The sequence below is a fragment of the Tachysurus vachellii genome, chromosome 25, assembly GCF_030014155.1.
Source record: "Tachysurus vachellii isolate PV-2020 chromosome 25, HZAU_Pvac_v1, whole genome shotgun sequence".
NCBI classification, from domain to species: Eukaryota; Metazoa; Chordata; class Actinopteri; order Siluriformes; family Bagridae; genus Tachysurus; species Tachysurus vachellii.
This window is the reverse complement of record NC_083484.1, coordinates 12,568,978-12,589,077: the sequence shown is the minus strand read 5'-3', so window position 1 is coordinate 12,589,077 and position 20,100 is coordinate 12,568,978. Positions and strand designations below refer to the sequence as shown.

Sequence of the window (20,100 nt, the reverse complement as noted above, 5' to 3'; positions counted from 1 at the left end):
AGGTGTATAAGTATTGTTATTAATGAGTTATTAAATGTTATTAAGGAGGATGTTGTGATAATTCGGTCGTTTCAGGGACATGGCCCCCGAGGGACGCACTCTGGAGGAGTCTAATAGGAACCTGGATGAGATAACAGACCTAGCACTGGAGCTGCAGAAGCAGACTGGAGTGAAGGTGCTGTGGGTCACCTGCAACCTGTTTGCTCATCCCCGGTCAGTCACACTGACAGTGAAAGCAGTTAGGACACTAATTTAATGGGACAGCGGCTCTGAGAGCTGTGTTAGCGTTTACATTGTGATTATGATTTCTAATCTCACTTTTGGACTCGTCTGTGACTCAAAAATAAAAGATAATAATTGTAAAATACAGTAAGTGATCACTCGTGGTCACCAAGACACATTTAAGAGTAACTCCAGAGTGGCACAAGAAATAAGCATTGGCTAGATCATCAAATCCTGGTGCTGTCAGACGTCCGTCGCTGTAGCGCAGGAGATTAAAACTGACCGTATATATCACAGCAACTTTAGGTGATCACGAACGTCTGTGAGGCTTGAAAGTGGGTGGGTAGCACATGCCCCTGAGTGTGTTACGCCGACCTGCGACTTTTCATAAGCAGAAGTCTGGAGGCAGAACGAGATAGCATCAAAAAATGCAAAGAGTTTCTCCTAGTGACTAAATTCTAAGAAAATTCTAAAATTAAAGAGAAGATCCTAGTAAAGGTAAAAGTTCTTCATAAAGCATCTTAACCCTTAAAAGAGCTAATAAGATCAAAAAGTGTTAGGAGTAGTGAGGAGGACTTTTAAAACGATTTAGAGTTTCTTTAGCAGAGGAGAAAATGGCTGAAGAGGGAGAAGAAATGTGATGTGTACAATATTTAATAATGACGTCGAGATAACATCTCAGACACAGAGCAGAAATGACGTGTGTATGTGTGTGTATATATATATATATATATATATATATATATATATATATATAAAATGTCATTTAGAGATACACTAACATCTCTGAAACAAAGCTGAAATGCCACGGCAGCAGAAAATATATAATTTGTCTATATGACGTTTCTGTGCTGTGTCATTTATCAGTCAAGTCAAGTCAAGAACTTTTATTGTCATTTCAACCATATATAGCTGTTGCAGTACACAGTGAAATGAGACGACGTTTCTCCAGGATCATGGAGCTACATAACACAAAGACAGAGCTAAGGACTTAGTAAGTTAGTCCTAGATACATAAAGTGCATCTTTGCAACCTGGTGCAAGCAGTGTGAGACAAGACAAACAGATGTTAGCGCATCTCTAATATGATCGATCACTAACATAATCCCTACATGATTTAGTCTCCAGTATCTTAACATAGACACAAAGTGAAAGTTTATAATAGACCAGATTTTAAAAGAGCATCGTTTTTTTTTTTTTATTAGACAACCAATCACAGTCTTCAGAATGTGTCACCTAGTAACAGATTAAGCCCCGCCTCCTCTCTAAGATAAAAAAAGGGCCTCTTTTCTAAGACTCTTTATGAATACAGGCCCCGGTGTTTACACTGAATAAAACTAGTGTTCAATACTGTCATGTGTAACGAGCCGCCGGACGAGCGTCGCCATAGAGACGCGTCCCCGGAGTACTAGCGCGCTTCCGGACTACACTTCCCATCAGCCACCGTTCTTCCTGATTGCCGCACCAGCTGTTTCTCATTCCCCATTCACATATATTCACGCCAGAACTGCTTACCTGTGCGAGGTCTCGACTTGTCTTTGTACAGTGATTCTGAGCGTTTCCCGTGTTCGATTCTTTGGTTTTCTGTTCTGTTTTTGCCTCTCGATATTTCTGATTGTTTGCCGCCTGCCCTGACCTTACTGCCTGTCCCTGATTCCGATTCTGCCTTCTGTCTCTGATTACTGTTTTGCCCGTTCTGATCTCTGCCTGTACGACCCTGCAAGTGCTTTCTATTAAAACACTTTCTGCTGCACATGGATCCACAGCCGTATGCCGCCTCCTCATTACAGGAGACCTCGCCAACAGAGGATCCAGCAGCTGTCGCTCTGCTGACCACGCAGGTCACCAGTCAGGCTCAGCAACTCGCCGGCCACCACCAACAGCTGACACGCCTCACTCAACTCACACAGGAGCTCGCCGCGGCATTGCAGGAGCTGCATGGAGCCGCCGCTCCGCCGAACCCCCCAGCTCCAGCACCGGCTCCCCAGGCCACGGCGTACCACGCACCCACGACCGCCGGACCCCGTCTCGCCCTTCCGGAAAAATTTAACGGCGAACCAGGAAGATGTCGGGGCTTCCTGATGCAGTGCTCGCTGTTCGTGGCACAGCAACCGTCCCTGTACAGCACGGAGGACAGCCGCATAGCCTTCGTCTGTTCTCTGCTTACAGGAGGGGCATTGGAGTGGGCCACCGCCGTGTGGGGAGAGAACGTCTTCTCCACGTTCGAGGCTTTTCTCGTCCGATTTCGGACCGTTTTCGACCACTCCGCATCTGGAGAGAGCGCGGAGGAGCGCCTGCTGGCCGTGTCCCAGGGTGATGGCACCGCGGCGGAGTATGCCCTGACATTCCGCACTCTCGCCGCTGAAGCGGGTTGGGGGGAACGCCCCCTGCGACTGCTCTATCGCAAGGGTCTGCATCCTGACCTCCAAGCTGAGTTGGCCTGCCGGGATGAGGGAAGGAGTCTGTCGGAATTCGTGGATCTCTCTATCCAACTGGATAATCTGATGCGCTCTCGCCGGGCGCGAGCCGCTCCGCGCACCGTCACACGTCCTGCACGCGCCGAATACACTGAACCCATGCAGGTCGACTACACGCACCTCACGCCGGAGGAACGAGATCGTCGCTTCCGTCTCCGTCTCTGCCTTTACTGTGGAGAACCGGGGCACCGACTGCCGACCTGTCCAACCAGACCTCAGCGCGGACGTTCCTACCCGGTGAGTCGACACTCTGTCACCCCGCTATCTCCAAGCTGCGCCAAAATCGGTGTACGGCTCGGAATTCGGGGGGAGAATGTGGAGATCGGTGCTCTGATCGACTCGGGCGCAGCCGGTAATTTTATGTCTTGGGACTTCGTTCACGCCCATAACGTTCCTGTGATCCCCTCTGTGTTTCCCTTAGCAGTGGAGGCGATAGACGGACGACCGCTGGGAGAGGGGCGCGTTACACACCTCACGAGGAGGCTCGGCATGCAGGTGGGGGACCAACACCAAGAGCGACTCTCCTTCCACGTCATCCACTCCCCACGGCACGCTCTCATCCTCGGCCTACCATGGCTTCGACTCCACGACCCAACCATTTCCTGGTCGGAGCTGCGCATAACCAGATGGGGCAGAGCATGTGCCGCACACCGCCGGAGCCCAGCGAAACCATGTCAAATCAACACCACAGACACCACACCCATCTCCACCGATACCCCTAATCTCCCCGACGAATACCTGGACCTCGCAGAGGCATTCAGTAAAGCCAAGGCCACGGAACTACCTCCTCATCGCGCCTGTGACTGCGCCATTGACCTGCTACCCGGGGTAACACCGCCTAGAGGGAGAATCTTCCCACTCTCACAGACGGAGTCCACGGCCATGAATGTTTACATCCAGGAAGAACTCAAGAAGGGGTTCATTCGTCCTTCCGTGTCACCAGCATCGTCGGGGTTCTTCTTCGTCAAGAAGAAGGACGGGGGGCTTCGCCCATGCATTGACTACCGAGCCCTCAACGACCTCACGGTGAAGTTCCGGTACCCTCTGCCGCTCGTGCCGTCAGCTCTGGAGCAACTCCGCTGCGCGCGGTACTTCACTAAGCTTGACCTCCGCTGCGCATACAACCTCATCCGCATCAGACCAGGAGATGAGTGGAAAACTGCCTTCTCGACTCAATCCGGCCACTACGAATATTCGGTCATGCCGTTCGGCCTAGCGAACAGCCCAGCGGTCTTTCAGTCTTTCATAAACGATGTGTTCCGGGATATGCTCGACCGCTGCGTGATCGTCTACATCGACGACATTCTCATCTATTCAGAGAGCAAAGAGGGACACATCCAACACGTGAGGGCGGTGCTGCAACGCCTCATCCAGCATCGCTTGTACGCCAAAGCAGAGAAGTGCGAGTTTCATCAGACCGCGACATCTTTCCTTGGGTACGTCATTTCAGCAGACGGAGTCGCTATGGATGACACGAAGGTGCAAGCAGTGCTACGATGGCCCAAACCACGGACCGTCAAAGAGCTACAACGCTTCCTGGGGTTCGCGAACTTCTATCGTCGCTTTATTCGTGGCTTCAGCATCATCGCTGCGCCCCTCACCTCGATGACACGACAGGCTTCTACTCAGCTCACCTGGTCGCCAGAGGCACACAAGGCGTTCAACCGACTAAAGGAGAGTTTCACCACAGCCCCGATCCTCCACCACCCTGACCCGAACCGACCATTCATCGTCGAGGTGGACGCCTCCAACACAGGAATCGGCGCTGTTCTCTCTCAACGACAGGGACTCGCCGATAAAATGTTTCCATGTGCCTATTTCTCCCGCAAACTATCCCCGGCAGAGCGGAACTACGACGTAGGAGATCGTGAACTCCTAGCCATGAAAGCAGCACTGGAGGAGTGGCGGCATTGGTTGGAGGGCGCACGGCATCCTTTTACCGTTCTCACCGATCACCGTAATCTGGAGTACCTACGTTCCGCCAAACGCATGAACCCACGCCAAGCTCGATGGACCATGTTCTTTACTCGGTTCCAATTCACCGTGACGTACAGACCAGGGAGCAAGAACATCAAAGCCGACGCCTTGTCACGCCTTCACCGGGAACCGGACTCGCACACGCCCCCCGAGCCGATCCTTCCTGAGACTCGCATCATAGCACCCATCCAGTGGGACATCATGACCGAGATCGCCAGCGCCAACGCCGAAACCCAGCCCCCGAGCGAGTGTCCCACCGGGAAAACTTTCGTACCGGACCACCTGCGCGCTCCGCTCCTCAACCTGCTGCATGCGAGCCCAGCCTCCGGGCACCCCGGCATAACCGCGACAACCCATCTGGTCCAGAACGAGTTCTGGTGGCCGTCTCTGGCCGCAGACACACGCGAGCATGTCCACGGCTGCGCGGTGTGCCACGCCACCAAAACCTCTCACCAATTACCCGCGGGCTTACTACTTCCTCTACCAGTCCCACAACGTCCCTGGGCACACATTGCAGTGGACTTTATCACAGATCTGCCTCGATCCGACAACTACACCACCATTCTGACCGTGATCGACCGATTCTCGAAAGCCTGCCGACTGATCCCATTGACCAAGCTTCCCTCCGCCTTCGAAACTGCGGAGCTGCTTTGCAACCACGTGTTCCGTTTTTATGGTCTTCCAGAAGACATCGTCTCGGACAGAGGCCCTCAGTTTACCTCACGGGTCTGGAAAGCCTTCTTCGGGCGGTTAAACGTCAATATCAGTCTCACTTCGGGGTACCACCCACAGTCCAATGGTCAGACGGAACGCCTCAACCAGGAAATCATCCGCTTCCTCCGCACTTATTGTCACCACAACCAGGACGATGGAGCCGGTACCTGATGTGGGCCGAATACGCTCAGAACTCTCTCATCAAACCCGCCACGGGTCTGACACCCTTTCAGTGCGTCCTCGGCTTCCAGCCCCCCTTATTCCCCTGGTCCGACACGCCCACCGACCTGCCGGCCGTTGATGACTGGTTTCATCGGAGCGGAGAGACGTGGACCAAGGCTCACCGGCAGCTACGGAGAGCCGTCAGGGTGCAGAAGACCCAGGCGGACAAACACCGCAGAGCACATCCCGAGTACCAACCCGGCCAGTGGGTTTGGCTTTCGACTCGCGACATCCGTCTCCGCCTACCCTGCCGCAAGCTCAGTCCCCGGTACGTGGGTCCGTTCCGTATCCTCAGGCGCATTAACCCCGTCTCGTACCGCCTCTCACTGCCGGCCGCCTACCGCATTTCCCCAACCTTCCACGATTCGCTAATGAAACCGGCCGACGAGCCGAGAGGAGGTCCGGATCCTCCCGCGGATCTGCCCGCGCCACCGCCGCTGATGATCGACGGCGGGGAGTCCTACCTAGTCCGCGAGCTGCTCGACTCCAGACGTCGGCGGGGCCTCTTGGAATACCTGGTCGACTGGGAGGGCTTCGGTCCGGAGGAGCGCTCATGGGTGAAGGCAGGGGACATCCTGGATCCGTTCCTCACGACCGAATTTCACCAGCGGCACCCAGGGAGGCCGGCACCCCGTCCTCGGGGCCGGCCCCGGCGTAGAATCCGTCCTCGCGTCAGGAGCCGCTCGCAGGGGGGGGGCTCTGTCATGTGTAACGAGCCGCCGGACGAGCGTCGCCATAGAGACGCGTCCCCGGAGTACTAGCGCGCTTCCGGACTACACTTCCCATCAGCCACCGTTCTTCCTGATTGCCGCACCAGCTGTTTCTCATTCCCCATTCACATATATTCACGCCAGAACTGCTTACCTGTGCGAGGTCTCGACTTGTCTTTGTACAGTGATTCTGAGCGTTTCCCGTGTTCGATTCTTTGGTTTTCTGTTCTGTTTTTGCCTCTCGATATTTCTGATTGTTTGCCGCCTGCCCTGACCTTACTGCCTGTCCCTGATTCCGATTCTGCCTTCTGTCTCTGATTACTGTTTTGCCCGTTCTGATCTCTGCCTGTACGACCCTGCAAGTGCTTTCTATTAAAACACTTTCTGCTGCACATGGATCCACAGCCGTATGCCGCCTCCTCATTACAAATACAGGATGTTTCAGAAATTAATAAAAAAGAACAAAAAGAATGCACTTTTCCTCATTTTATTAAAGTGACTGATTTAGTGAAATTTAGAAAAACCCATAATGTTTATTTATTAGATTTTTAAACCTTGTTACCAGTCAAGTCACCAGTGGATAAGGCATAGAGCGAGAGACTTGGTGCTATAATTATAAAGAAACTACGTTAATGATATCAGTGGTATTTGATAGCCAGCGTAAAGTGGAGTGATTGTTTTTGTAAATTTAATAATGATTAATGCTGCATACTTTGTTATAAATAGCTCCTATTACAAGCTAGCTCCTGATATCCCTTCTTCTTCTTCTTCTTCTTCTTCTGCCTCTTCTTCTTCTTCTTCATTACCTCACATTTCCTTTAATTTATTAATACACAACCATGCAGCCTCTCTTGTTGCTAAGAAACCACAAAATGCACCATCCTGAGGACTTTCCCATAGCGGAGAACTCGTTAGAGCTTTACCACTGCCTAAAACGTCTGCTACCTCTGACACTGGAGACTCCTTCCAAGCTCAGTTTTCCTCTGTTAAATAATATATTAGAATTTAAGTATTAATATAATCTTGTGACGTGAATTCCATTTTAATTAGCGGCTGTGATAGAAAATGAATCACCATCTTTGTGCTCCGTTGCAACGTGATATTTTGTAGAGCTTTGTGGTGTTTAGAGAATCTTGATTGGAACATGTTGTTTGTACACGTGTAGATATATGAACGGAGCTGCAAGTAACCCAGACTGCCACGTTTTTGCCTTTGCCGGAGCTCAGCTGAAGAAAGGACTTGAGATCGCCAAGAAACTGCAGGCTGAGAACTTCGGTGAGACCAACTTTTATTTTATACATAACCCTGAAAAAAAGGACCCATCAGAGGCTCCAGAGTTATTCCTTAATCCCATAACTGTGCACAATGAGCTTCAGTGTAATAAAAGAACAACATGCGTGTCACGTCATCATGTAATGATGCTGTGATTCGTTGTGATTATAGATATCTGTGTTAACTGTGCCTTCTCGTCCCCTCGTCTGTCCCCTCGCAGTGTTCTGGGGAGGCCGTGAAGGCTTCGTCTCTGCTCTCAACACAGACGTCAAGGCTGAACTCAAGCACATGGCCAGCTTTTTCAGAATGGCCGTGGGTACGAAGGAGCTTCAGATTCCTTTGAATTGCCGATGCATTTTTTTGTCACGAAAGAAGAACTAACATAAAGATTTAATTATAGCTTATAAAGAGAAGATCGGCTTAAAGTGTCAGTTTCTCATCGAGCCCAAGCCGAAGGAACCGTGCAAGCACCAGTACGACTACGGTAAGCGTTTAAGAGCAGTGAGTAGATTTTAATGTTAAAGCTAATTAAATATATGAATCAAATGCTCATTTAGTGAATATTACGTGGATGAGTGTTGATGGTTAGTGTGTTTGTCATGTGACCAGCTTTCAGCTACAGCCACTGATTTTTTTTTTTTTTTTTGCCATTTTCACAGACGCGATGAGTGTTATTGGGTTTCTTAAGCACTTTGGACTGGACAAAGACTTTAAACTGAACATCGAGCCCAATCACACGAGCCTGGCTGGACATTCTTACGAACACGACATCATCATGGCCTCTGTGTATGATGCCCTGTCACATTCAATGCCATTTGTAAATATTTTGATACATTGTGCTAGTTTACACCAGTGTGTGTGTGTGTGTGTGTGTGTGTAGATTTGGAATGCTGGGGTCTGTGGATGCCAACACAGGCTCTCCCGACTTGGGCTGGGACACGGATCAGTTCCCCATGGACATCAGAAATACCACCTTGGTGATGAAGGTGACTTAAGACGTCGGTTTAAAAAACGAACAGATTTTCCTTTTCAGAACTACGAGCTCTTATCTCTGCACCATTAAATCCCTCAGGCTGTTATAGAGCAGGGTGGCCTGCAGCCTGGAGGATTAAATTTTGATGCCAAGGTCCGGAGGGAATCGACTGAGCTGGAGGATTTGTTCATCGCTCACATTGGCGCCATGGATGCTTTCGCTCGAGGCCTCAGAAACGCAGACAAGATGATTGAGGAAGGAGTTATGCAAAATATGCTGCAGGTAATCGTAGCTAGAAATATGGTGTTTATTTTATTACTATTACGTTTAAGACAGAACATCAACCTTTCCCGATAGCCAGAAGCTGGTTTTATGGGAATGAATTGGCTATAAATAAGATTATCTTTATTTATTGTAAGATAAAAGCTATAAAAGTTGATCTTTATGGTCTATATTCTACATGTGATTTCTGGCACGCAGGAACGCTACATGAGCTTCAGCCACGGGATTGGACTAAAGGTGGAAGAGTCCAGTTGTTCACTGGAGGATCTGGAGGTTGTTGGCTTTTTTTTTTTCCATCCTGTGTGTCTTATCAGATATCATACATTAGTTCTTACTTTAATGTACATGTTTTTCCACAGGAATTCATCAAGCAAAACGGAGAGCCTAAAGTTATATCAGGGAAACAAGAGCGATATGAAGTGGTCTTTAATCGTTACTTGTGAGAGTCATTTGCAGAGAGACGAAGTAACGGATTAATAAATTTCAAGTCAAGTCAAGAAGCTTTTATTGTCATTTCAACCATATATAGCTGTTGCAGTACACAGTGAAATGAGACGACGTTTCTCCGGGATCATGGAGCTGCATGACACAAAGACAGAGATAATTAAGGACTTATTAAGTAGTCCTAGCCACATAAAAAGTGCAACTGTGCAACAGCAACTTTTTGCAAGCAATTTTTTTTTAAATCCAATAATTTATTGATTAATGTTATTATAATGTTATACTTCAATGATAACACATCAAGAAGTTGCCAGTACGGAGCGATAATAAACGTATTATCACTAATGATTTCACTAAAAAAAAAAAAACAAAAACAAACAAACAAAAAAAACCACTACAGCTTATAAACACGTCAATAAAGAGATGCAGAGATTTGAACTGATTTAAATCTTGAATTAATTGGTCTTTAATTAAATCCCGCATTAATTGGTGTTTTTAATGAAATATCTTAAGGAATATGAAAGACTGGAAAATACAGAATGTTGCGTAGATTGAATACTCGGTATGTAGACATTTCTACCTGGTGCACTTGGTGTTCATATAATTAAACAATGTCTTCTGTCTCATGAATAAAAAGCCAAACAATTAATAATAGCCAAAATATTATTCTACGCATTTAATGCGAATGCATTTGATGTAATGTGAATTTAATGCATTATATCACATATCACATGTAGATAGTCAACAACTTGAGAATTCTATCTTAGTTTTGTTTTATTTAGACAATACACCAAACCCTGTACACAACATCCCAGGCATTATCATATCATATATCATATATCATATCACGTTAGTCTTGAGAAATAAAACCTATGACTTTTATATATTGTGTGTCTGTGTCATTCTAAACATTATGACATCACATCATCCTACCGTCCGTGGTACCTGTCTGACCAATGGGAGGATAGCGTGAGCTCTGCTCACCCCTTCCTCGCTCCTGATTGGCTGAACACGTACCTAAAGAGGTGGGACTCGAGAATCAACCAACCGGGAGAAGATCCGCTCCTTCATTAGCATAAATTATTCAGCATTCTGTTCAGTCTCGAGACCGCACCTGAATTTGTCGTTATATATTCGGAGCTATATAAAAATGAACAGATGAAAACAAGTCGGAGATTTTTTTTTAGACCTTTTTTTTTTTAGAAGTGACTACAAGAAATAATTTTTAGCACTTTCTTGGCACTTTTACACGTGACTTTTGCATCTTATTTTCTCACTTTTCTAGTAAAAGCATGTGGACTTTTTTAGGGATTGCGAGCTTCACGTATGTTTATAAAAAATGCGACGTGTTTTTGTTTTGGGCTTCCAGAGAGCTGGTGATGACTGCAGTGGGTTTTCTACTAGTGGGAGCAATTCTCACCTTTTACAGGTACTGGGGTCAAAAAACAGCTCAAATATTACAGTTACCCCTGGAGATCTTATCCATTCTGCCTTTTACTAATAAAATCATCCAGAAGTCAGACAGTTATCAAAGGAACAAAGCAGCAAAGGCGAATATAAAGGTAAGTTATTGTGATGTCCATGATGTTTACTGTACGTTTACACGCAAAACATATTTACTAACTACTCAGTTATTCAATAAAAGTTATTGCTCATAAATAAACGTTTAAAGAAATTTTTGGTGGTTTTTTTTGGATTTTGGGGGTTAAATTGCACCACTAGCTTTCTTTGTCACTTCACATTTAGCTCATGAACACGGTGCATTTACATTTTTGCTAATTCATGTGATAACATTTGTATAAAAAACTTTTTTTCAACCAGAGATATAACTACACTTCAATGTAATAAAATATTTGTCATTAAAAAATAAATAAAATAAAAAAAAGTTTATGGGGGGCACGGTGGCTTTGTGGTTAGCACGTTCGCCTCACACCTCCAGGGTTGGGGGTTCGATTCCCACCTCCACCTTGTGTGTGTGTGGAGTTTGCATGTTCTCCCCGTGCCTCGGGGGTTTCCTCCGGGTACTATGGTTTCCTCCCCCGGTCCAAAGACATGCATGGTAGGTTGATTGGCATCTCTGGAAAATTGTCCGTAGTGTGTGATTGAATGAGAGTGTGTGTGTGTGTGTGTGTGTGTGTGTGCCCTGTGATGGCTTGGCACTCTGTCCAGGGTGTATCCTGCCTTGATGCCCTGAGGTAGTTCGGATAAGCGGTAGAAAATGTTATATATAAATATATATATATATATATATATATATATATATATATATATATATATATATACACATACATTTTTTTTTACAAAGCATTGATTCAAGATTAAATTCCTAACAAATTTAAACATTAACAACGTTAAATATTCAACATTTGTTAGGAATTAAATCTTGAAGCTATGTGACGCTATATATATATATTTCTTTTTTTTTCCCCCCAAAGCCTCACATAGATTCATGATTAAATTCCTAACAAATCTAAACATGAACAACTTTAACTATTCAACATTACAAACTATAGCATTCAGCTAGTTTGTGTTAATATCATGCTAGCTAAAATCTAACTGATTTAGAATAAAGTTCTAAACTTCTAACTAAAGTTTTCCATCTATTTTAACTTAAGTAACTGAATCATTTTTTGTTCTTTTACTTTCATGCTTTATGTAAATTTTGTAAGATTTTATACTTTCCTACTTGAGTGAAGAATTTGAAACAGCATTAAACGTTTTACCAGAAAATGTATTTAGATGAGTAAACACTGAGGAAACTCATCTTCAGCTTATTTACCACTTTTAGCAATAAGTGAAAAAGATGTATGTATATAATATATGTGTGTGTGTGTGGATGCTGTAATTATATTATAATTAGAAATGGGTTGATTCCTCTTTTCTCTTTACCGCTTCACACTGTTGTTTTATGATTTTAAATTATTATGCCTTTCCCTGTGTCTTAAATAGTATGAAGAGATTAAATGATTAAAACCTTCTTGACACTCTTAATTATTATCATATATAGTCTTATGCCTCTGCTCATGACTTTTTTGACTTATGACTAGAGAGTTACAGAAGACCTGAACACAGAAAGTACCTCAGACTGTGGATCCTCTGCTGATCCGGAGCCTGACATCATCATCGTGGGTGGTGGCGTGCTGGGATGTGTCATGGCGGCTGTACTGGCACGAGATGGCCGGAAGGTTACCGTGGTGGAGAGAGATATGTCCGAGCCGGACAGAATCGTGGGAGAACTTTTGCAGCCAGGTGGCTTTCGTGTGCTCAGAGAGTTGGGGCTGGAGGGTAAGTGATAATGTATGACTCATGGAAATAGATATTTTAGGCATGAGATGCTAAATAGATTCACGTATGAATTCATTACTCATACATTTCTACAACTTTCCTTAGGTGCAGTAGAGGGCCTGGATGCTCATGTGGTCTGTGGGTATGTAATCCATGACCAAGAAAGCCTATCAGAGGTGGAGATCCCTTACCCACAAGACGAGTGTGGCGTCCAGTGCGGCCGAGCCTTCCACCACGGTCGCTTTATTATGGGCCTGCGACGTGCTGCTCTTAAAGAACCCAAGTAAGCTTCTGATTAACACAGTGTAACACATGACCGTGAAGCTCTTGCTGAGCTGAATATGAGCCATGGCTCATGAGGGAAATAGAAATGTTTTAAAAATTAATTAATTTCAAAAATCAGGTTAAAAATGCCATCAGATTAATTTAGTATTCCTATTATTGATATCTTAATTAATTTCATTCATATCTAAGACTTATGAATCATCTTGCTAATGCACTAATGTACATTTATTTATGTTAAAATGATCCAAGGGATACAGAGTGTCTATAATTCTACATTAAACTTTCATATAGTAAATAATTTGCCTCTTTTATATTCATTACACCTCAAGATGTGTGTCAGAAAAACATTATCCTAAATGGAGATCAACTCTATGGGGCATTTCACTTGACACTACTGTGTATATTCATACTGAGTGGCCACATGAACCTACAGTCTGGGCTAGAAAGAAATCAGAAAAGTTCCACTTCGTTATAGATTTTTTTATTTTTGGATTTCAGGAAAGTCCAAAAAAATCCACTTTGTTAGCAGATGATCTGATATGGATAAAGAAATGAAACCTTATATTAATTCTTTTTTCTCTGAAAGACAAATGGCTGAACCCTGCTAACACTTTTACATAAGACAACCTTGTAGCTGATTCCTGTGTCTTTGCGTGTTGTCAGAAATGCAAGGAATTTCACAGGGTTTCCATTTGTACAGTGTGATGTTTGTGGAGGGAACAGTAACCAGTCTGAAGGAGGAGGGCGACTGTGTGAAAGGAGTTCAGTATCGTGAGAAGGACTCTGGGAAAATCAAGGTACACACACACACACACACACACACACAAAATTAGAAAACGTTCTTTTTGTTTTGCAGCATTGTTCACTTGCCAGTTTAAAACAACAAATGCACCTTTGAAGATATAACTGTGGTCCTTAAGGTTGAATTATACACCTTATACTTTATTTCAGTAAAGTAAAGTTACTTTATAACTTTATTTATCTTCTTCTTCTCACTAAAGGTACAAAAGGTGTTCTTTTGAAAGCACTTTCTTAGTGTTTATCTCCTGAAAACATAACTAGAATAACTAGAGCAGCTTTACTTTTTAGAGAGCACAGGCACTGTATTACGTGCTGCGGGTTATTAACTGGATTCAGAATCCTAGCAAGTGTTTTAGAAATCGATGCTTTTCAATACCCGCCGTTTGAATGAGTTTTATTAATTAGTCTTCAGTTTGTGAAATTATGTGTCATGTGGACGATAGCTTTGGCTCCAAGGAAGTAAATGAGATGCATTATCATGGTTTTTGATGGTCATGCAGAAAGAGACAGGACTAGACAAATACTGATACATTTGTGTCATGGTGGGTCAAAACATGATAAGTGAAATCAGACAAAAAAAAAACCAACAGTATCCTGGTTGGGGTTGTTCCTGGGAGCAATAAGTGTGAACTAATACCCAGTGGATGGGAAAACAGTGTAGTGCAGAGCGCTATACGCACACACACACACACACACACACACACACACACACACACACACACACACACACACACACACACACACACACACACACACACACACACACACACACACACACACACACACACACACACACACACAACATAGCCATCTAACAACATGCTTTTAGGAGAGAAAGTAGAGAAAACAGACATGGGACATGATGAGTACAGGGGACATGGTGGGGAAACTCCACAGGACTGATAGGGTTTCCTTTCATAATAATGTCCCTCACTGTGCTGTTTCTCCTCAGGAGATCTACGCTCCTTTAACGGTAGTCGCTGACGGCTGTTTTTCCAAATTTCGTAAGAACCTCATATCTGGAAAAGCAAAAGTCTCCTCACATTTTGTTGGCTGCTTAATGACGGTAAGATGGAGTGTTTGAGTGAAATATAAATACTGTATATTAATATATAATCTTAATTAGCTTCATGTTCGAAATGTGACGAGACGATCATGAATAGTCGAGTTTAGTATACAAAAAAATATCCCCAGTAAAATGCACCTGTCAAATTAAATATTTAATATGCACCTGATCTGTATATATGTTCTTGTGATGTATTAATGTAGTGTGTGTGTTTGATCCTGTCTGCTCTCTCAGGACTGTCCTCAGTTTAAGTCCAATCACGCAGAGCTGGTGCTGGCAAACCCCAGTCCAATCCTGATCTACCGGATCTCCTCTAGCGAGACCAGGATTTTGGTGGACATCAGAGGAGAGATGCCCCGAGACCTGTCAGGGTACATGGTGGAGAAGATTTATCCTCAGCTACCAAGTAGGACATACTTTTATCTAAACAACTTAACTACACTAGCACAGATCCAAGTAAAAATCGAATAATCTAAACGCACCCACGTCGTCTTCCTTTTCTGAGTAGCACCAGTAACAGTGTCTTGTTTTCTGTCTGTAGGACATTTACAGGAACCCTTTTTGCTCGCTCTGCAGAATGACCGTCTCAGGACGATGCCTGCCAGCTTCCTGCCACCTTCACCAGTCAACAAACCAGGTAGACGTGTAAGAATCAAAATATTAAGAGATATAATAAGAGATTCATTTCAGAAATATTGCAATTACTGCAATACACAGACAGCAGAATGTATTTGGAGTGATTTAGCTCATGTATTATTACTGCTTTTTTTTTTTTTTTTGTCTTAAATAAAGTTTTAAGTTAAGGGCATAAAATGATTCTGATTTGTTTAGAAACATATAAGTTGAGAGTAACTTTGGCTCACACTCTGACAGGAGTTCTGCTTCTGGGAGACGCCTACAACATGAGACATCCTCTGACTGGAGGGGGGATGAGCGTAGTGCTTAACGACGTCCGCATCTGGAAAGAGCTGCTCAGGAACATTCCAGATCTGTATGATGACAACGCCATGCTTCAGGTAACAGGGGTTTCTCGCTGAACGAATTTACTGTTGTAATACCATGGAAAGTAATTATCTTTGGGTGGGGATTCCTTATATTAGGAAACACAAAGGATGTTTTAGTGTAATGGTGGTCTGGGGTGCAGTCAGCGTTTCAGTACATCTCAGAGGTGTTCAGTCGGGTTGAGTCAGAGTCAGGGCTCTTTGCAGGACACTTGAGATCATCTACTCCAATCTTGGCAAACCATGAAACCGTGGAACCCGCTTATTGCCCCAAATCCATATAGATGTACCCTGTGGATTTGTAATGGAACAGCATACACAATATACTCTTGTGTGCTTCACACCTTGTGGTAACAGTTTGTGAAAGAACCACATATGGGTTTGATGGTCAGGTGGCCACAAACATTAGGCCACATAGTGCAGGTTAAGACAAAAAGCTAATTTTGGCCAACAATCTGGTATATCATGGTGAATTGGGGAGAAAATATTACAGTAGTATGAAAGAGGCTTGGAGGAAGTTATATATAAATATAAAGAAATTGATGAATATGATGTTATGAAGTTAGACCCTGAGTTACCTTGATTATTAAATCTAAGGGGGATGCAAAGGTTCAGTGAGGACACATCATCATGAAATTTAATGAAACATTTCTGGTTCTATTTAACAGGCAAAGAAGAAATTCTACTGGGAACGAAAGTCCTCCCACTCGTTTGTGGTGAACGTGCTGGCTCAAGCTCTTTACGAGCTGTTTGCAGCAACAGACTGTACGTCAACGTAATTAAGCTCAATTTACACAATAATCTCTCACTGATGTCACTTGGTTTGACATACAGTGGCTTCTACTTTGGAGGTAATTTAATCAAGAGAAAAAAAAATCTTTTCCTTCTTCAGGTTGTCTGAACCAGTTAAAAAGAGCCTGCTTCCAGTACTTCAAACTGGGTGGAGAATGTGTCAATGGACCAATAGGTCTGCTGTCTGTGTGAGTAAAACCCTGACGACGTAACCCCGTATATAAAACACTTCATACGTGATTTGTTTGTTGACAGAAACTTGTGTCCTCTTGTTAGGTTAACGCCAAAGCCCATGACTCTGATTGGACACTTTTTTGCTGTTGCCTTGTACTCCACCTACTTTTGCTTCAAGTCAGAGTCGTGGCTGATGAAACCAAGGGCCTTGGTGAACAGTGGATTGATTCTGTACCGCGCCTGCGCCATTTTATTTCCGCTCGTCTATTCAGAGCTGAAGTACCTGGTGTACTGAACCACACCGACAGTCACGTCTCCAGCATAAAGACTGCAATCAGATACGTGGGAAAGCACTTCAACAGCATGGAGATGTTGCGCTAAGAAACGAGCCAGCCGTGCCTTTCACCATCATGCGTATCGACATATCTAAACCTCAAATCTGTCGATTCATTATGGTACAGTGTAAAGAGCTTGTCTCATACATTGACAATGAGATGAAACTCAGTTTGAGTGGCATTTGGCACTTTTTTTATGTGTGTAGAGGTTTGAATAAAAAAAAAAAAAAACAGATGGAAATTGGATGAAATCAAAGCCCTGAGGTTTTAAACCAATGCACTGTGACATCTGTGGAATTCTTCATCTAAAGAAAGGAGTTGAGGAAACGTCACATTATTTTGCATCAAAACTGAAATATAGAATGACACGTTCACAGTTTTTGCTTGTGCCATCCATCAGCCCTCGCATTTCCCTCCGATCACAATTTATTTTTGTGTGTACAATGATTTTAAATACATATGAAGCACCAAAAGTGAATTTCCACCCACGTATATACTGGATTACCAGATTATAAAGTACCTTCCCCTGCACTTCACCTGTTCTGCTGTCCAGAATATATTTGCCTTTGAATCAATAAAACATGTTTAATGACCTTTGTAACACAGTTTAAATTATTTTTATTTTAAACACTTAGAAATCCTCAAATTCTGATTTCTGGAGCCAATCCGAATAGTCAAACGACTGGTGATTAATATTTTAAGTGATTCACAATTGAGTCCCAGACGTAACTGCACAATGCGACCACAAGGGGGCAGCAGTAACCACGTGTGTGAACACTTAAACGCTTCAAAAGCCTAGTTAATCTGAAGACTACTGCTGCTTTATAAAAGGAAAGAATGCAGGAGCATATTGTCATGGTTACGTATCATGCACTACTTTAACATCACTTCCCTAATGGCTTCCTTTAATAAACTTCCTCGCTGTAAGACCGCTGCTGCACTCCAGTTCATTTCCAGTCCAACCGTAATCGTGTTGATATTTAACACAAAATAAAGGAAATAAAAAATACATTTTGTCTCAGGTTACAATAATTTTTATTTATTTACTTTTTCCCTCCTCCACTATTACATTGTATTCCAGCAAATCAGCTGGAGCGTTTTTTTTTTTTTCACGCTGGACCTCGTCTGTGACTCCACATGGACAGAACTCGCTGGTGTAGGAAGAGTGATGAGGGTCTGATGATTACCTGCTTTTCTTCACCCTCCTCATCCTCCCTCAGACTGTGAACAGTGAATCTACACACCAACATAGACACAGCATTGGGACGAGACACAGGAGGAGGAGAACCTAACCTCCGCTGTACTCGGGACATTAGATTCAGGGCTTTACGCTACATTTTCCCAACGGTGTAGCGGAAAGCTCGTCATAAACAGCTAACATCTGTTAATTTCTAAAACACACAAATAAACAAACAAAAAATAGATATATAATAAAGACTGTACAGCTACTGCAAAGAAAGCCGAAAGCATCTGGCTTTAAACTAGGATAAAGTGCTAGAAGCAACCCACCAATCCACACTCTATATATTTGTCTGCTAGTAATTATATATATTTATATATAGGAACAAATCTACTATTTTACCATTAATTTACAGGGTAATAGACTGTACATTATATTGGTAACAGCTGAGATATCAGCACAAAAAAAGATCACTGTCACACTTAACAGCAATATATAATTACATATATATATTATATATATATAGAATTTGTTATGTAATTATATACATAAATATATAATTGTCATTATATTTCTGAAAAGAAAAAACGAAACAAAAAAAAAAAAAACTTCAGCTTTCCAGATGATACCCCGAAAAGCATTTTTCTGTCGAGACGTAAAAGCTTTTAAAAGTTTGTTTGAAAGAGAGACGGGAAGAGGAGACAAAAGACCCCGTCTGGATTATTGAGGTTAACAAGAACAGTAATTTGCATATTCCACAAAATCTATTGCGACACATTACTGTCTACGAACAGTACACAACGACCCTCCACACACGGGGGAAGCTGAACTCACACAAACCCACTGAACAGAACAGTACGACAATGTTTTTCTCCATAGATTAAGGGCTATGTGCTTTACCGCGGTGAATCTATGATGGTGAACGACAGAAAGACTATGAATTCACAACACTTGTATAATTTGCTTCAGAAGAAACCCCAAGATGAACCCTTGCAATTATTTTTGCTCTCTGTATGGATGCCTCCTAAACCAGGCGATCCTGTTACCTGTCAAAACACTGCTTTAGTCTGAGAGGGCACAGGAATGTGTTTGTAGTTGCTTCTTTTTTTTTGTCCATCTCCCCTGAGGCCATTGTATTAGTAACATCCAATTATTACCCAAAGGATGAAGCCTTCTGTCTCCGGGCTGTAACAGATCCATCGCGTCCCAACACTATGCCAGCATCACCATGTGATGTTCAGAGTGCTCCAATATTCCCCTGTAATCAGCATATAAACGCTCACTGATGATTGTCACGGTGCGTCTCAGCTTTCTTCTGCTCACCTAACACACCTTGCACTGAAGCTTGCAACAAAGTACACATGGGAACAGCACAGGAAAAGTCAGAGTAGGAGGAAAAAGATTTGTGTTAAATGCAGGAGTAACATACGGCAAGCATAAAGATATTATGCTTCTTTAAAACAGGCTTCCTGGGAGCCGAGATGGTGCGCGTTAAGGTTTGGGACACTTCTGGCCAGCACAAAGACATCTGCTTGGCTTTCCTTCCCTGACTGGAGCCATCTTTCTCTCTCTCTCTCGCTCTCTCGCTCACGCTCTTCTATAGAGAGTGGCCTACTCGAAAGACCAGATCTCAATATCCTGCACGAAGAAGTCCTCCTTCGTTGAGAGCATCGGATTCCCAAAGGTTTTGCACGAATGGCTCCTGCCATGGTAGAGATCTCCGTCTAGCCACAAACCAAATTCACCACTGTAAGAAAAGAAGATGGATTTAAATATATTTAAACTCTTTCTCTAACTGCAACTATGTAAAATGTCCGTGGAAGCTTCAATGCTACAAGACAGGTTAAGATCTTGTAACTATAAACGGTCCACTTAATTAAAACTACGTACTT

At 43.8% G+C, this 20,100-nt stretch overlaps 3 protein-coding genes across 12 annotated transcripts in view; 2 read left to right on the top strand and 1 right to left on the bottom strand.

Moving 5' to 3' along the window:
- rnf144b (ring finger protein 144B) overlaps nucleotides 1-10,171 on the top strand; it is a 30,065-nt gene extending 19,894 nt beyond the window's left edge. For both annotated transcript variants that reach the window (XM_060861535.1, XM_060861534.1), the window contains 9 exons: nucleotides 76-213; nucleotides 7,487-7,596; nucleotides 7,814-7,909; nucleotides 7,994-8,077; nucleotides 8,253-8,379; nucleotides 8,474-8,579; nucleotides 8,666-8,848; nucleotides 9,047-9,121; nucleotides 9,208-10,171. In XM_060861535.1, the coding sequence (XP_060717518.1) occupies nucleotides 76-213; nucleotides 7,487-7,596; nucleotides 7,814-7,909; nucleotides 7,994-8,077; nucleotides 8,253-8,379; nucleotides 8,474-8,579; nucleotides 8,666-8,848; nucleotides 9,047-9,121; nucleotides 9,208-9,291 (1,003 nt within the window). In that variant the 3' untranslated portion in view covers nucleotides 9,292-10,171. The remainder of the gene's footprint in view (nucleotides 1-75; nucleotides 214-7,486; nucleotides 7,597-7,813; nucleotides 7,910-7,993; nucleotides 8,078-8,252; nucleotides 8,380-8,473; nucleotides 8,580-8,665; nucleotides 8,849-9,046; nucleotides 9,122-9,207) is intronic.
- A 260-nt stretch (nucleotides 10,172-10,431) lies between these two features.
- On the top strand, nucleotides 10,432-18,037 carry sqlea (squalene epoxidase a). Its single transcript, XM_060861346.1, has 11 exons — nucleotides 10,432-10,851; nucleotides 12,337-12,574; nucleotides 12,680-12,857; nucleotides 13,560-13,656; nucleotides 14,613-14,726; nucleotides 14,961-15,132; nucleotides 15,268-15,363; nucleotides 15,600-15,742; nucleotides 16,396-16,492; nucleotides 16,620-16,707; nucleotides 16,796-18,037. The coding sequence occupies exons 1-11, from the start codon at nucleotides 10,582-10,584 to the stop codon at nucleotides 16,986-16,988; spliced, it is 1,686 nt and encodes a 561-aa protein (XP_060717329.1). The 5' UTR covers nucleotides 10,432-10,581; the 3' UTR covers nucleotides 16,989-18,037.
- A 14-nt stretch (nucleotides 18,038-18,051) lies between these two features.
- Nucleotides 18,052-20,100, bottom strand: part of oxr1a (oxidation resistance 1a) — a 147,313-nt gene continuing 145,264 nt past the window's right edge. For all 9 annotated transcript variants that reach the window (XM_060861337.1, XM_060861345.1, XM_060861336.1 and 6 more), the window contains one exon: nucleotides 18,052-19,955. In XM_060861337.1, the coding sequence (XP_060717320.1) occupies nucleotides 19,820-19,955 (136 nt within the window). In that variant the 3' untranslated portion in view covers nucleotides 18,052-19,819. The remainder of the gene's footprint in view (nucleotides 19,956-20,100) is intronic.

Coding starts and splice junctions, on each gene's coding strand:
- sqlea (XM_060861346.1), top strand. CDS start 10,582: ATGTGGACTTTTTTAGGGATTGCGAGCTTCACGTATGTTTATAAAAAA. Junction 12,575..12,679: donor CAGAGAGTTGGGGCTGGAGG/GTAAGTGATAAT, acceptor AACTTTCCTTAG/GTGCAGTAGAGGGCCTGGAT. Junction 15,364..15,599: donor TTCACCAGTCAACAAACCAG/GTAGACGTGTAA, acceptor ACACTCTGACAG/GAGTTCTGCTTCTGGGAGAC.